This window comes from Cardiocondyla obscurior, linkage group LG02, assembly GCF_019399895.1.
Source record: "Cardiocondyla obscurior isolate alpha-2009 linkage group LG02, Cobs3.1, whole genome shotgun sequence".
NCBI classification, from domain to species: domain Eukaryota; kingdom Metazoa; phylum Arthropoda; class Insecta; order Hymenoptera; family Formicidae; genus Cardiocondyla; species Cardiocondyla obscurior.
In genome coordinates, this window is record NC_091865.1 from 4,193,737 (window position 1) to 4,208,684 (window position 14,948).

The window sequence follows — 14,948 nt, forward strand, 5'->3', positions numbered from 1 at the left end:
TGTTCTAAATACAGATTTTATATGTATAGATTTATTTTTCTTTTGTCTATGTAAAGAAAGTTACCTGTCTAAAAAGTAACATCCAATTTCTATAATGATTTATCGTTATTTATCTGTACGAATCTCGATCAATTTTGCAGCTACATTGAATTATAATAACAGGCAATACTGGTAACATATTTTCCTACTGTCTGTAACGTATATTTATAGATTTATTTTATCGTTTAAATCTCATTTTCAGTATAATTTTGTGTAAATATGTGTTTAATTTCACAGATTTAACGCAAACGCAAAGATATTAATATATATTATTTTGAGACCGTTATAATTGAATAACCCTAGTATTTTCTTTATACATAAAAGAGATATTTATAAATAAATTTTATTTTAAAGATTATATATACTTTTTTTTTTTAATCTATTTAATTTCAGCGTTTTTCTTTAGGGAACTTATGTGAATATAAGTTGACAACATTCCGCAGACCCTAATTAATAAATAAAAGGGAACAGTATTCTATCTAAATATTAACAACGAGAAATTTATTTAATTTAAATAAAATACACGATATATATTTGCAGGACAATTATATATAAAAAATATTTTTCAAAATATAGTGTAATATCAAAAATATGATTTATATTAATTTTAATTATACGTATATTAATAACATAAAATTTATTTTTAATCTTTGAAATTGAAAGTAATTTAAATTATAATAAGACTAAAAGTCTGAGAATTATTATTATTTTTTGGAGAATAACATTTTATTTTAAGAGGTCATTAATAATATATTGGAAAGCGTAAACTAATAAAAATAAATGTATAAGAGAGAGAGAATGAGAAAGTGTTAGCGTCAGTGAATATGCTGTTTAAAAAATGTATTGGATGAGTATGTGAGGTATAACGAAGCGCGCAAAGCAACGAGTATAACTATGTTATTGCGTAAGCACGTTTTACCAAATAACAATGGAATATTGCATGCCTAGAAATACTCCAGATGTAGGTTTTAATTAGATTATTACCGTAAATCCAAAATGTCTATGTTTATATAATATAACAAATTCTTGAAATATATGAAAGCTATTAAATACAAATATCAAGTTTAATAAACTACATACTACTTTTATTATTTACTCTTTATTATTATTATTATTATTTATTTTTTCTATTTTCTCTTTAAAGAAAGCTATTTTATCAATACTTGGAGAATAAAATTAAATTTAAATTTTCCGAGCGGCACAAAAAAACTTGCGCGGCAAACATAAATTTTGTTTTAGTTCTCCAGAATCAAAATGCAATACCACTCTCGCCGACGGCAACTCGAGGTACTGATAAGAGTCAGCTACTATCGGTAAATTGAGATAGTGATAACAGTTAACTGACGGACTTATCATTCTTTTACTTTAAATTTAACAATTACCTAATTAATATAAGCGTATAATAAAAAAAAATTTGTTTTAAAAACATTAAAATATTTTAAAATATAATAATGTAAAAGCCCTTTAAATAAATAAACCTTTGGTCATATAAATAATAATTTAATTTTAAATGAATAATATTGTTAGTGTTTTTATTATTCAATTTTATATATTATTTACTTTAATCTTTTATTATTATTAATGTATATAATAATTAAAAAAGAATTGAAATATGCACATCGTAGCAAACTATCTTCACTTTAATGTTACATAATTAATGTTTGCATAACTTTTGATCTTGTTTCTTTAACCTATAAATTTTATATTTAAAATGAGAGTATATATATACAGATTCAGTGTATCTTCGGTTACTTTGAATATTTGTAATTATTACAGTAAAGATACAATCTGCGCAAAATGAAAGTTCTTCTGCTCTGCACCTGCATTTTAATTGCCGTAAGTACTATTTCAACAAAAAATTTTAGTAGTTTTAATAAACTGTATAAAATTATGTACAATGACACATTAAAAAGAATATAAGAAAAAATATATACAGGGTGTATCATTTCATATTGACAAACTGTCAGAGTTAGATAGGTCTCGTGGATACAAGTTAATAAGTCCTGTGCTATTTTGCAAAATTCTCAATAGTTATTGAGAAAAAATTTAATTTGTTTAGCGCAAGAGCGACAAGGAAGCTACGCGTGAGTGAGCGCGACAGGCGAGTAGCTAAAAATGGTGCCGTCGCCTGTCGCGCTCACTTACGCGTAGCTTTCTTGTCGCTCTTGCGCTAGACAAATTAATTTTTTTCTCAATAACTATTGAAAATTTTGCAAAATGGCACAGAACTTATTAACTTGTATCCACGAGACCTATCTAATTCTGACAGTTTGTCAATATGGAATAATACACCCTGTATATATTTTATAAGTTTCAGTCGAGTACTTCATCAAAATTAAGACAACATCTCAAAAATGCAGTACAAACTGTTGACAATGATGCTCGGGCTTGCTTGGCCGAAAATAATATGACACACGGTAATATATAATTGTCATTAATTTTCTATGCAATTTTTTTCTTTTTTATTTTTTAATTATTTTTTAATTTTGTTATATATTTGCTTGTATCTTTTTATTAAAAACTTCATAAGATTATAATTACTATGACGTTTTTGTAAAAAAAAGTCTCTTTTGTTTTTTAATTAATCGTTTTTATCTTTTAGGCGAAATGTTTGACGAGGCAGATATAATGACAAATTTGCATACAGAACCTGGAAATGAAGAAAGAACCAGAAAAAATGGCTGTGTAATTGCATGCCTTTTGAAGAAACAGGAATTAGTAAGTACTTAAAAATATAGTGCAGACATTTTATATTGCATTATACATCTAATGTCTGAAGATAAAATATTAAATGTGTGATAAATTTGATAAATTTCTTAATTATTACAATTTCAGTATTATATATATAATGCAATTAATATTAATATAATTTATAAATTATTATATGTATATTGTTAATAAATATAATGTTATTTAATTTTTCAACAAACGCATTAAACATTTTTTAATTAATAAGTTAAGCAAGATAATAATAATTTAAATTCTATTATTTTTTATTATTTATAATACCTTTTTAATATTTTTAGATGGAAGATTCAAATATTAAAGAATCTAAAATTCACTCGCTAATAAATAAAGAGTTTCCCGATGAACTGGTAGGCATAGCACACAAAATTGCGCGTAAATGTTTGAAACAAGGTAAGTTACATCATGTTACATTTTAATTTTTACATATAGAACTGTGCTATAACAATAAAAAATTAACATGTAAAAAATTAACAATATACTTTTACAGTGCACAATTTAAATCAATATAGTTATTATTAAAATAAAATAACCATAAAAATAAAACACGATTATACGTTCCAATATTATTTAATTATATTTCTTATTTTTTATCTATAGTGAAAAGTATCACAGACGAATGTGAGAAAGGATTTTCTCTGTATGCATGCGTCGCAAGAGCTGTACATAAAGTAGCGGACCATGAAGAACATACAAGAAAAGAATCAGAAGAAGAAGAAGAAGAAGAAGAAGAAGGACCTCAAACAACAGAAGCAGAACCTCAAGCAGAAGCAGAAAAAGTAGAATAAATACAAGTGCATACGTGAAAAAATGTAATACTATCAATATAATCGTGCATACATTTGCAACACATGCAATGTGATTTGCATTAAATAAACAATAAATAAATTAATAAATAAATATATATATATATATATATATCTAGTATATTATTTCTTATATGTACTTTCTCTCTCTCTCTCTCTCTCTCTTCCTGTTTTTTTTTTTTTTTTTTTTTTTTTTTTAATACTAAGTACTTAAGCTTGTCTCAAAATTATTTAATTACATGAAATATACTAATTATTATAAATCGTTTTTTAAATGAATATCAGAGATAAACATTAACGTCTAATTAACTGACGTAATATAAACGTTTGAAAAAAAAATTACAAAATTCTCAGAACATAAATACCTACACTTATATATTATAAGAAAATTGCAAGCATGTACATCTGAAAAACTTACATCTACAAAAATAGACGTTTGTATTAATCATTTATTATTACATTTTGAACATATTTATATGTAAAATTTTATAATGTATATTATTTATATTATATTAACTTATTTTGTAAAAACATATTAATTATGCATTTGTTGAAAAAGCTATAAAGAGCAAACTATTTGAAACGTGTTGGTACTTTGTATGAGTTCGTAGAAAGATTGGAACTTTCCATTTAACATATAACATTTGTTGTGTATTATTTAAACGTTTGTAGCTTGATAAATTAACATTAATCAATAAAAATCATAAAATATCTTAGTATTCAGAAATCAGAACTAAACATTCTCTCTAAGTAACTGACGTAATATAAACGTTGAAAGAATTATAAAATAATTATAATCTTTACATAAATTGCAGAGATATGTGAAAACTGTATGCGTGAGTCTTAGTAATTTAATCATATTTACAATTTTGTAAGTTTGTGTTAGTAATTTATCATTATTATTTGTGCATGTACATATCATGTTTATATAATCTATGATCTCGTAACTCTCATCTGCATGCATTTTATACATTTCAAATAGTATAAATATAATGCTGTTAAGCTTCAACAGTAATATTGGTAGAACAGTTAATCATAAACGAAGTCAAAATGATGATGAAGTTTGTACTTTATGTATGCCTTTTTGTGCTTGTAAGTATTCGTAAAAAATTTTAAATGTAATAATAGTTAAATATATGTATAATTAATGTGTAATAATTGTTATATGCTTGTGTACTTTACGTAGAAAAAAATCTAATTAACTTAATAAATATTATAATAATATACAACACAAAATTCAATTTTAGTCTTCTACGATTATAGAAGGAAAGTTAGGAAATCGTAATGAAAATTATAATGTGTGCTTAACTGAAAACAATGTGTCTGATGGTAAGTTTGTATACATGTATTTACTTAATACTAGATTTTTATTCAATTAGCGTTACGTTTTAATTAACACAATATTATAATATTAACTTCTACAAATAAATAAAAATTAAAGTTAAAAAATATGTACATAAAAAATTAAAAGCTTAATAAACTCCAGTCTATATGTTTTTGTACAATTTTAATAAAATATATCTATATAACATTAAATAAGTAAATATGTTGTAATTATTTTTATAGATACAATATTTATATATACAATTATTTATATATACAATTATTTATACATACAATTTTTTAGATGATATGTTTAGCATAACAGATATACTCGAAAATAAGCACACACAATCGGAAAATCAAGAAAAATTAAAAAAAAATGGATGCGTCTTACAATGTTTGCTACAAAAAGAAGGAGTGGTGAGCGATATTTGTTACTTACCTATTCATTTATTTATTATTTTTTTCTAAAAAATATTTCAGTTAGAAATTATAATAACAAGAAATTTAGAACATATAATTAAACATTTTTTATAATATTTATAATTAAAGATCTGAGAATTTATATTTTTATTATTTAAATTAATAATGTACATTCTTTTTTTATAAATTTTAGATGCAAGAAGCAGAATATGATGAAGAAAAAATACGTAGCTCTTTTACTAAAAAAACAAATGTTAAACCAGGAGAAGAAATGTTTGAAGCTTTGAATAACTGCATAAATGAAAGTAAGTTACATAATCAAATTACATGTATAGAGATAATTAAGTTGTTAGATTGTTGATTTTTTTATGTTAGTAAAATAATTTAAAATGTTAATTGTATATTTATATATAAAATAGTGTTAATCAAATAAATTTTGATACAATTAATTCAGCTACATCTAGTTATCAGAAAAAGTTAATGTAATAAAGATTTATCGTTACGAATGTTTATTTTATTTCTTAATATTTAATAAGTTTTTTCTATTGCAGCAAAAAATCTCACTGAAAAGTGCGAAAAAAGCCTTGCTCTTACGGAATGTGTGATAAAAGCTGAAGAAAGAATTTTTAATATTCATAAACTTAAGCATAAAGAACATGAAGATGAAAATAAATCTGAAAAATAATAAATGCAATTAAAATCAGACGATATATAATTAATGTATAGAAATATGTAGTACATCACATTTAATAATAAAAAGGTACGTTTATAATCTGCTTATAATCTCTCTGTCGTTTCCATACACTAAAAAGATGTGGAATTTTTATTTAATCCATATTGACTTTATCTATTATAATGTTAGAAGATTATTTTTAATCTTTTTCAATTTACAAAATACTTATCTTATAATAAAATTTACTGTAATAGTAAATAGAAAATTGTATAAGTCTCAAAATATAAAATATGTATATTAAATAAATCAGATCCTATGCAGAAAACGTTTTAAATGCGCACAATTAAAATGTACACCACCAATTAGATTGGTTAATTAGTAAAAATAAATTTATATATTTATTTCAAGTACTGTGCACATTTAAAACTTATTCGTTATATACATGTTTGAGCACATATATGTCATTACTCGTTTATGTATTCGTGTTACGTGTAATAATTAATAAAACATATATATATATATTAATTAACAAATTAAAATTTAAACATAACACAAGTTTTTTTATTTTTCAGCAAAATCTAATACGTACAATATCTACACAGTCTTCAACGATTGATAAAATTACATAATGTATGAAATTTATGCAGCAGTATCTACAATCCTAATTAACTAATTTATTTAAGTAACAGTGTTTCTTATGCAAAATTTGGTAATATAGACTTATATAATTTTTTTTATATTAATATAGATTTATCTAATTTTTTTTCCTAATGTGCTTAAAATATAATTAAACGTCTCCTAAAATATATTTTTAAATTTCTATTCTACATTTACATTAATAAATATATATGACTAAATATATTACGTTTTGCTATTACTTTACATTGCTTATAAATAATTATAAAGAAATTATTATGTTAGTATAATATCACATTTCAAAATATTAACGGGTTAGCTTTATAAAGCATTTCCCGTATGTAACAAGTTTTCTCAAAGAAAAAATGTATGCGTAAAATATTACATTTACATTTTTGGCATGACTTTTAAAGAAATATGCAACAAAATGTCGATACAGCCACACAATTAAGCATAGATATTGTTTATCTCTTGTTTTTAATATAGAGATATAAATTAATGCGATAATATGATTTCGATATTAATCACAGATTTAAGTGTCAGTCGTACATTGTTTCTTCTACAAGATTTACTAATAATTGTAATACTATTCATAAATTATTTATTTATTATCTATTTCTATTTTTATTTTCGATTTATCATATGCTTATCAGAAGATATCATTACATGCTTCGTGTTCGTTTTTTTTTGTTGTTTTATTATTTTTTTAGCTAAATTTTTATACACGTTTTAACGTAAATTTAAAATTTTAACATATTACATGTGTTATTGGATTACTTTTAATGTTACTGTGACATACATATTAGTATACACATTCTACACCTGTAAAAATCCATTAAAATATACGAATATCACTAATAATGTATTTATCTTTCGATAAAATATTGAAGAAATTATAAAAATTTATAAATACTATGTAAAATAAATTGATAAACATACCTTGTAATGTTTCATTATATTGTTCGTTATACTGAGAGATTGACCATAAAATATTCTCGTATTCACACAAGTCTAAAAGTAAATTAATTATATTTTGCGTATACGTACAATGAAATATTTATAGCCCTTGAAACAGTATAAGAGTTATTGTTTGGTTCGAAGCCCGTATTGGGAACATACGTGCATAATTTTTACACATATCACTTTTTATTAATATATCGCAATACTAATAAACTCGAGAGTCAACCACAGTCATTCTAATACCGGTCACGTAATTGAATAAGTTGGAAACTTTGCGGCGACCTTCAAGTTCTCGTCGTATCCTTCTTCCAGTTAACCGAAGCGGGTAATTTCCGATTTGTGTCATCCAAGTTTAATCTGCTCTTTGAACATTTCCTACATGTTAGTCTCCAAAAAGCAAGTCTAAAGTCTGCCGAATAGAAAGCGTAAATGAACGGGTTGATGGCCGAATTAATCCACCCTAAATACATAAAATTATTAATGTTGTAAAAGTATTGAATAGCATATTGCGCAATTGTAATTTTAAAATACATTACAGTAAAAAAAAAAAAAAAAAAAAAAAATTAATTAAAATCTGTAGATATTGGTAAGATAAACGTGAATTTGTCGTATTATCTACTTATTATTCTACTTTATTCTATTGCGACAAACTTTTGCATTTTTAAAATTCAATTATTAAAATATAAAACATAAGCGTAAATATGTTTTAGCTTTATTAGTTTGTCTTAATGTATGTATCAATTTATAAATAATAAAAAAAAGATTAACTTTTAGAAACATCATATCTATTTGGGAATAACGTATGTAAAAAAAGATTACCTAGCCATGTCAAGGCTTGCATGAGAACATCCGGTGGTTGCACCGGCACGAAGGGTGTTACCAGATACAAAATGAAAAACGGTAGCCAGCATGCAACGAAACCACCTACAACTACTGCGAGGGTACCCGCAGTTTTCGTCTCTCTGGCGACCCTGTTGATGCAAGTTTGCTGATTACCTCGAATTGTACCTAATTTTTTGCACATATTTGTTAGTTCAGTATCCTCAGACGGCCTGTCGCACGTTATACCACTTTCAGAATAATCTGTACGTTCCATCTTAATGCTTCTGCCACGATCAATCTGTAGAAAAATTTTTCTATCGATATCGTTATAAAATTACGAAAAGACGTTTTTGTTAAATCAATGTAAGTCTTTTGTTTTTTCCATCAGTTTAAACTTTGTCGATCTTAAACAGTTAAAAAGTTTATAACATGCTAAAAAATTGCTTAATTAAATTAGAGAACTTTTCAGAAATCTCAATATTATTCCATTAAGAAAAGCGTGTTAATGACATTTGCTTTCACAAAACCGCAAGCGTTTGTTTCTCCTAGCTCTTTCGAAGCGTTTCTTATTCTACCATTGTAATAAATCGTTCAATGTTCACTCGTATTGTCCTCGTTTTTTGTAATCAAAAAAAAGTATTTTCTAAACTACTTTAACTCAATATTTTGCAATATAGAACAGTGCTATTTTCATAAATCAATACAAAAGTATACATATAAATGTCAAAAAATTATATTTATTATAAGTAAAGTTACATAATTCTCGTATATTTTTGATCGTTAAGTTTTATGATTAATAATTTATTCTTAATAAGCTGTAAACAGTTGTTTGCGGAATTTCTAATATTTTTCTTTCTTCATAATCAGAATACTTTTGCAATTTTATTAAATAAAATGCGATAAACTAACCCAATACAGACATATTACGGAAAATGATTGATAATCGATTATACAAAGTTAGGTAATGTGAACTATGAGAAATTCGTATCTTCCATTACGTTGTTAATGCCTGTGCTATTCTACGTTGCGCGTCTATAAGAGAACCGTCGGTTTCACTAATATTTCCTTTTCATTTGAAACTACGAGAATGGTTTGTTATCTTTGATCGATGATACTATTGGAATTATGATACAGCTTACATTACGTTTTTTATTTCATTTTCTTTCAATTAAAAATATGCGCTTGATTTAAACTTGAAGTAAGTCGTTATAGTATTTGCATAAATGTGTGTAATGTATCCTTGCAAGTAACAACCCTAATTATTTGTTTCGCTTGAGGTTTTTTCTTTATCATTTTACATGTTATAAATAATACTTTTTATTGCAAAAAAGAAAGATTTTTAAAAGAATAAAAATTGTTTTCAATTTTATTATAAGCACAGATTTGAGCCTCGGGCATTTTTTTTTTATCAAACATAATACAAAATTATTAGATTTTAAAATTACGAACAACCTAATAAAAAAAATCATGTAATAAAGTACATCTTATTAAGTAAAATTTATGTAATAAGGAAGAGGTGAGAAAGTAAATATGTCGTGTATCTGGAAGAAACTCTAATCAAATAGTCCTCACCGTGATGTTACGACGTGATTGCACGTTCTTTTCCTCATTAGTCGTCTCTAGATTTCTGTGCCTGCTCGCTATAACGCACGAAATTCTGCCGTATACGTACAGCATTACTACCATGGGCAAAAAGAAGCTGCCCATTGATGAGAATATCACATAAGAGGAATCCATATTGTAAGAGCATTTTTTTAAATCGCGATTTGTCGCACGTGGGAAACAACCCAGTAAAGGTGGACTCGTTATAGCACCAGCCATAATCCATACCGCGACGATCATCAATCCGGCCAGTCGTTTACTTCTGCGTCGACGACTGTATATTAACGGCTGGGTTACAGCTAGATACCTTGAACAAGGAATATCGACAATGACGCACAATTTTACCTCTAAACGTGCTGAATCGCCACAAAGTGTAGAATGCCAAATAATTCCGTGGAATGCGAGCGATGATGGAAAAATAGAAAGACAACAGCATGCTGAACGAAGCATCCTTACAAAGCTAAAATACATTAAATTATATTTAAAACGCAACAAATAGTAATTTTAACTCATTTATTAAACAAATTTAAGCGTCCGTGCATAGCCGGTGCGGTAAATAAAAAATTTTTTGTTGCATGCAAAGTAAAAATAAAGTATACCTAAAAAAAAAAAAAAAAAAAAAAATTAAACTTACATGTGTTTATAGATTGCAATAAAAATCAAAAGCTCATATTATTCCAAGCAGTTTCTTTGTTTTCAAAATTATATTAATTATTAATCTTTAATTTGTTTAATTGTCCTTTTAACTGAAAAAAAAAAAAAAAAAAAAAAAAAATTAAAGAAAGACGTGCGAGAATTGAGAAAAGAATTAAATAATTTTTAATAGCTTAATTGTAATAAAAGACACACAAAATACAATATTTCTTTTACTCTTTTACTTAATACTTTTAATTCAAAAATATATATTTGATGTTCTTTATCAGAAACCCGTTAAGCCAAGACGCTAGGAAAACGTCACACAAAATCTCTTTTTTAATAACAGAATAATCTATCATTTTACAAAAGATTGAACGGTTGGTGGGATGGCTTTCCGGTAATTTCGTTATCTACGTGCCGAGATTTGGAAATGCGCTTGATCGGGTTTACCTGTCTATAGATATAGCGCATAACGAGAGAATGCTAGCTGTGCAGAGTAGAATGTCGAGAGAGACCCAGAAGTCACACAGGGTTTCACCCAACTCCCAAGTGCCTCCTGTAAGCTTCAATAAATATATCATTTGATAAAATACATTAAAATGCAATTTACACGAGGTAAGGAAAAATCTCTCTTTTTACATAATGCGGTAAATAAAAAAAAATATATACGTGACTTAGGATACTATGTGCGCTCGCTTCTGCAAGATTATACATGAAATGTTTGCAGTAATTAAATACCGCTTTAAATTTTCTTAAAACGTTATATCGTATTGTACCTACGTAAATCGTTTCTCGCCGTAAATAACGTATACTAATTAGGATAATTAAATAAGATTCTATTGCAACGGCTTACATGGAAGCTCGTAGCTTAGTATCAAAGATAAATTAAGCGTTTCGCGCATGTTTATTGCACTTTATCCCTAGATGAACACATGCGTACCTGTAACAGCACAGCTGGTGGCATCACCGCTAGACCGACTAGCAAGTCCGCAGCAGCCAAGCTAGACACAAAACAATTAGTCACAGACCGTAATCTCCTTGTAGTAATTACAGCCATGATTACTAGAGTATTGCCGACCTGTAATAATGCGAGAAAAGGTTTTTAATCCTTGAAAATACAACTGATTTAGATGGACGGATTAAAATTACTCTATTAAGCAATTGAATGTATGTTTAAGTCTATAAAGGCTGCTGTTTTTGTATTTAAAAATGCATAGTATTGCTTATTAAAACAGATAATCTAATGTAAAAAAAGAAAAAAAAAAAAGCGATAAAAATATTAATTATTAATATATTTGCTTACTATAGTAACAATTATCAGCATCGTGAACAATCCTGCTAAAATAAGATCGATCCAATTGGGGATGAAATATCCCGCTTCTGTATCTTCTTTGTCTGCCGATATTGTATAGTTCCGTTGGTAAGTGTCTTCATAATTATCAGTCGTTTGGTTCGCCATCCTATTTACTCTCGATCTACAAATAATAATTTCTATTTTGTCCTGCGTACGTACGTTGTAAAATATTGACATAATTTTTAAGAAAATTCCATATCTTAAATAAACAATATACATATAATAATCTTATTACTTTGGCAAGATAAAATTGAATTTATCGCTTCTCTGTAAATTATTTAATAATACCACAACATTTTTCTGTTATTTCAATGGTTATAGTATCAGAAATAATTAAAAGTTTTATTTTAATCTATATTGTCATGACACATGAATAATAATTACAAATGCAATAAGTTAAAATATGCAACACGTTTGTAGAATATATTGAATTGGAGTGTAAATTCAACGAACGATAAAGAACATGTGAGTTGAATTTGAAATCGATTAAAAATCATGACATATGCAGGCGGGAATATGAATATAGATATATAGATAAAAGTAATCGGAGCGGAGCTTTTAAAACTTTCCATGGTCACGGGAATATGCAAGCGGAATGGCCGAAAGCTCGATGTTCCTGCAAAATATGGAAATGGATCGGAAAGAAGTAGGCGCACAGGAGTTTGCTAAAATTGGCGGAGGAAAGTCAAACAGGCTATGAAAAGCAGAAAAGGTTAAGCGCTAAAAAAAGAAATCATATGTCAATGTATATGAAAAGACTTGCGCAGCGAAATCTCTCATTTAAATCGATCCTGCCACTGTTTAAGTATTAAAAAAAAAAAAAAAAAACATTTATCGAACAATTTGTAACACGTTATATTGTTAACAAACTATTTATCATAAGAATGTTAAATATATTTTATAAAATAGCATTTATCCATTTGATTAACCTCTAACTTGTGCATGACTTTTTATAATCTACTCTACCGCACAAGTCCGTTATCGGTTTCTATAGCAAACGCATTTTCCTTCGGCTCGTAGAGTTAAGTGAATTACGGCCTTGTTTCCGCTTTCACAGTGCGACTTTGAAATAATGGCAACCTGAACTAAAAGGCAGTTTAAAGGAAGAGAAATTTCGAGCACGTACTTAATTCTAATAACTATTAGCAACGGACATAATGCCAAATTATAAACCATTACAAAGAAGATTGACTGTAATTTTACTTTATTAAGATTATAAATCTTAGCAGAGTAAATTGCTACGTTCTTTATCCTCCCTTGATATTATGTAAAAAATCATACAACACTTTTAATCCAAACACTTTTTAAATATTTAAAAACTTTAATAAATAAAATATAAATAGACGCTTTCATACAAGCCGATGTAAAGTTTCAAAAAAGTAGCGAGATATCGTTTTCTTTGAAAAACGTTAAAATTAATAATTTATAATTTCTCTGTTCTTATAAAAAAAAAATATATATACATTCATATATATATTTTAATTTAAAAAGATGCGATGTCAGAAAAATGATAAATTTATATTTCTTATTTAAATACAACAAAATTTTGTAAAAGATATTACTTCTTGTAAGGAAGAAAACATTATTTTTCAGTACAAGAAATTTTAATTATTTCCAAGTGATATGCACGATTCTACATGTTCTTAATATCACTGCAGTCATCCGTGTACATTTACGCAGCATTTCATTTTCATATAAAAAACTTCGCCACAGCTATTGATTTATTTTAATAGCTTCGGGAAAATCAGAACTCATATTATCCCAAAGGAGATTGTATCTATAGAAACTATATCTGTGTGAAAATCAAACCGTGTGTACATTGAAAAAATAGTTTAAACAGTAGTAGGTCGATCGATAAACATTTGATAAAGATACTCCCACTTGGGACCACGGCAGACTCCCGATCAGCCATAAATAATCGCCAATAGCACGGAGACTGATTTATAATGTATAAAAACTGAACGAATACTACCGTGAGGTATGAAAGTCGGATAAGACGAATGGACCAACGAGATCTCGCGATCGTTATCGATTCTACAAGATAAAATTAAATGGGTTGTGACGAGAGTTTCCGAATCCATTCTAATATATTGAGTAATAAAATATATTAAAACATCCAATTATTATATTAAGGCAAAATGCATTGTTTAAAACACTCTTAAATAAAACTCGTTTCCTTATTATAAATTATCATTAAAACAATAATGTACAAATGTCACTTTGTTTTTTTTTTTTTTAATCCCTTTTGTAAAATACCAGCTATATTATTCCAACATGTCGCAACCAAATGCGTCTATCCTTTCAATAACGAAAGGAAATTGATTCTCAAGTACCACAAATACATTTTATTTCCGCAATTTTTTCAAAAAAAATTCCTAATTGCCGAAAATAGTTACTAGTTTAATCTACACATGCCTATTTAAAAAAATAAAATAAAATAAAATAAATATTTGATATTCAATACGATTAAAACTTACACACTGTATCAATCGCGAATAAAACCATTTCAAACGAATTCAATTAATCACAATTGTCAACACACGAGTCGTCTGAATCTGTTACTTTCAGATTTAATTCTGGTGGCTTACACATGGATAAAAAAAAAAGTGCACAGTAAAAGGATAGAATGTAGCGTAGCAACGGAAACAAAAATGTCCACAAATTTCCGGACTGTAGATATGTATGTACCTACGTATGTACATACAAGTAGAACATCCACGAATATAACAGTCTGTGTATAGCGATATCTTTTAAATATGTGTTCTACAAATGAATAATCGTGAGTATAAAATTGAAATGCTATTTTTTGCATTATCTGATGAGAGAAATAACTTTAACTACTTTGATAAAGTTTATTGCAACTTTTTGCTCAACAGGATTTTACGTAAAACGTAAAATAAAGACCAACTCTCTGATGATTTTGTATAAA

General features: G+C 26.7%; 3 protein-coding genes across 8 annotated transcripts in view; 2 read left to right on the forward strand and 1 right to left on the reverse strand.

Annotated features, from left to right (window-relative positions):
- The first annotated feature begins 1,738 nt into the window (after nt 1-1,738).
- Nucleotides 1,739-3,700, forward strand: LOC139111239 (pheromone-binding protein Gp-9-like). Of its 2 annotated transcripts, none has more exons than XM_070671378.1 (5): nt 1,739-1,875; nt 2,351-2,456; nt 2,642-2,757; nt 3,066-3,177; nt 3,385-3,700. In XM_070671378.1, exons 1-5 carry the CDS (start codon nt 1,837-1,839, stop codon nt 3,570-3,572), a joined length of 561 nt encoding a protein of 186 aa, XP_070527479.1. In that variant the 5' UTR covers nt 1,739-1,836; the 3' UTR covers nt 3,573-3,700. The 2 variants fall into 2 exon arrangements, with proteins under 2 accessions (XP_070527479.1, XP_070527489.1); XM_070671388.1 differs by having other exon boundaries at nt 1,787-1,875; nt 2,357-2,456.
- Nucleotides 3,701-4,564: 864 nt separating this feature from the next.
- On the forward strand, nt 4,565-6,868 carry LOC139113552 (pheromone-binding protein Gp-9-like). Of its 2 annotated transcripts, XR_011547711.1 has the most exons (6): nt 4,565-4,682; nt 4,838-4,919; nt 5,218-5,333; nt 5,530-5,641; nt 5,888-6,096; nt 6,582-6,868. XR_011547711.1 is itself a non-coding variant. In XM_070674789.1 (5 exons), exons 1-5 carry the CDS (start codon nt 4,641-4,643, stop codon nt 6,019-6,021), a joined length of 486 nt encoding a protein of 161 aa, XP_070530890.1. In that variant the 5' UTR covers nt 4,565-4,640; the 3' UTR covers nt 6,022-6,101. The 2 variants fall into 2 exon arrangements, 1 of the variants encoding a protein (XP_070530890.1); XM_070674789.1 differs by lacking the exon at nt 6,582-6,868 and having other exon boundaries at nt 5,888-6,101.
- The window catches only part of LOC139113551 (probable G-protein coupled receptor No18), a 29,770-nt gene continuing 21,475 nt past the window's right edge, over nt 6,654-14,948 (reverse strand). For 3 of the 4 annotated variants that reach the window (XM_070674785.1, XM_070674786.1, XM_070674787.1), the window contains 6 exons: nt 11,969-12,140; nt 11,606-11,743; nt 11,116-11,228; nt 10,000-10,489; nt 8,425-8,725; nt 6,654-8,065 (listed from right to left, as the gene is read on the reverse strand). In XM_070674785.1, the coding sequence (XP_070530886.1) occupies nt 7,890-8,065; nt 8,425-8,725; nt 10,000-10,489; nt 11,116-11,228; nt 11,606-11,743; nt 11,969-12,140 (1,390 nt within the window). In that variant the 3' untranslated portion in view covers nt 6,654-7,889. Of the gene's footprint in view, nt 8,066-8,424; nt 8,726-9,999; nt 10,490-11,115; nt 11,229-11,605; nt 11,744-11,968; nt 12,141-14,496; nt 14,759-14,948 lie in introns of those variants that run through there. The other variant, XM_070674788.1, reaches the window with a different exon arrangement.

Bases quoted from the DNA above. Each gene is read 5' to 3' on its own strand.
- LOC139111239 (XM_070671378.1), top strand. From the start codon at position 1,837: ATGAAAGTTCTTCTGCTCTGCACCTGCATTTTAATTGCC. The intron at 1,876-2,350 runs GTAAGTACTATT...ATATTTTATAAG, and splicing joins GCACCTGCATTTTAATTGCC to TTTCAGTCGAGTACTTCATC. The intron at 2,457-2,641 runs GTAATATATAAT...TTTATCTTTTAG, and splicing joins CGAAAATAATATGACACACG to GCGAAATGTTTGACGAGGCA.
- LOC139113552 (XM_070674789.1), top strand. From the start codon at position 4,641: ATGATGATGAAGTTTGTACTTTATGTATGCCTTTTTGTGCTT. The intron at 4,683-4,837 runs GTAAGTATTCGT...ATTCAATTTTAG, and splicing joins ATGTATGCCTTTTTGTGCTT to TCTTCTACGATTATAGAAGG. The intron at 5,334-5,529 runs GTGAGCGATATT...TATAAATTTTAG, and splicing joins TGCTACAAAAAGAAGGAGTG to ATGCAAGAAGCAGAATATGA.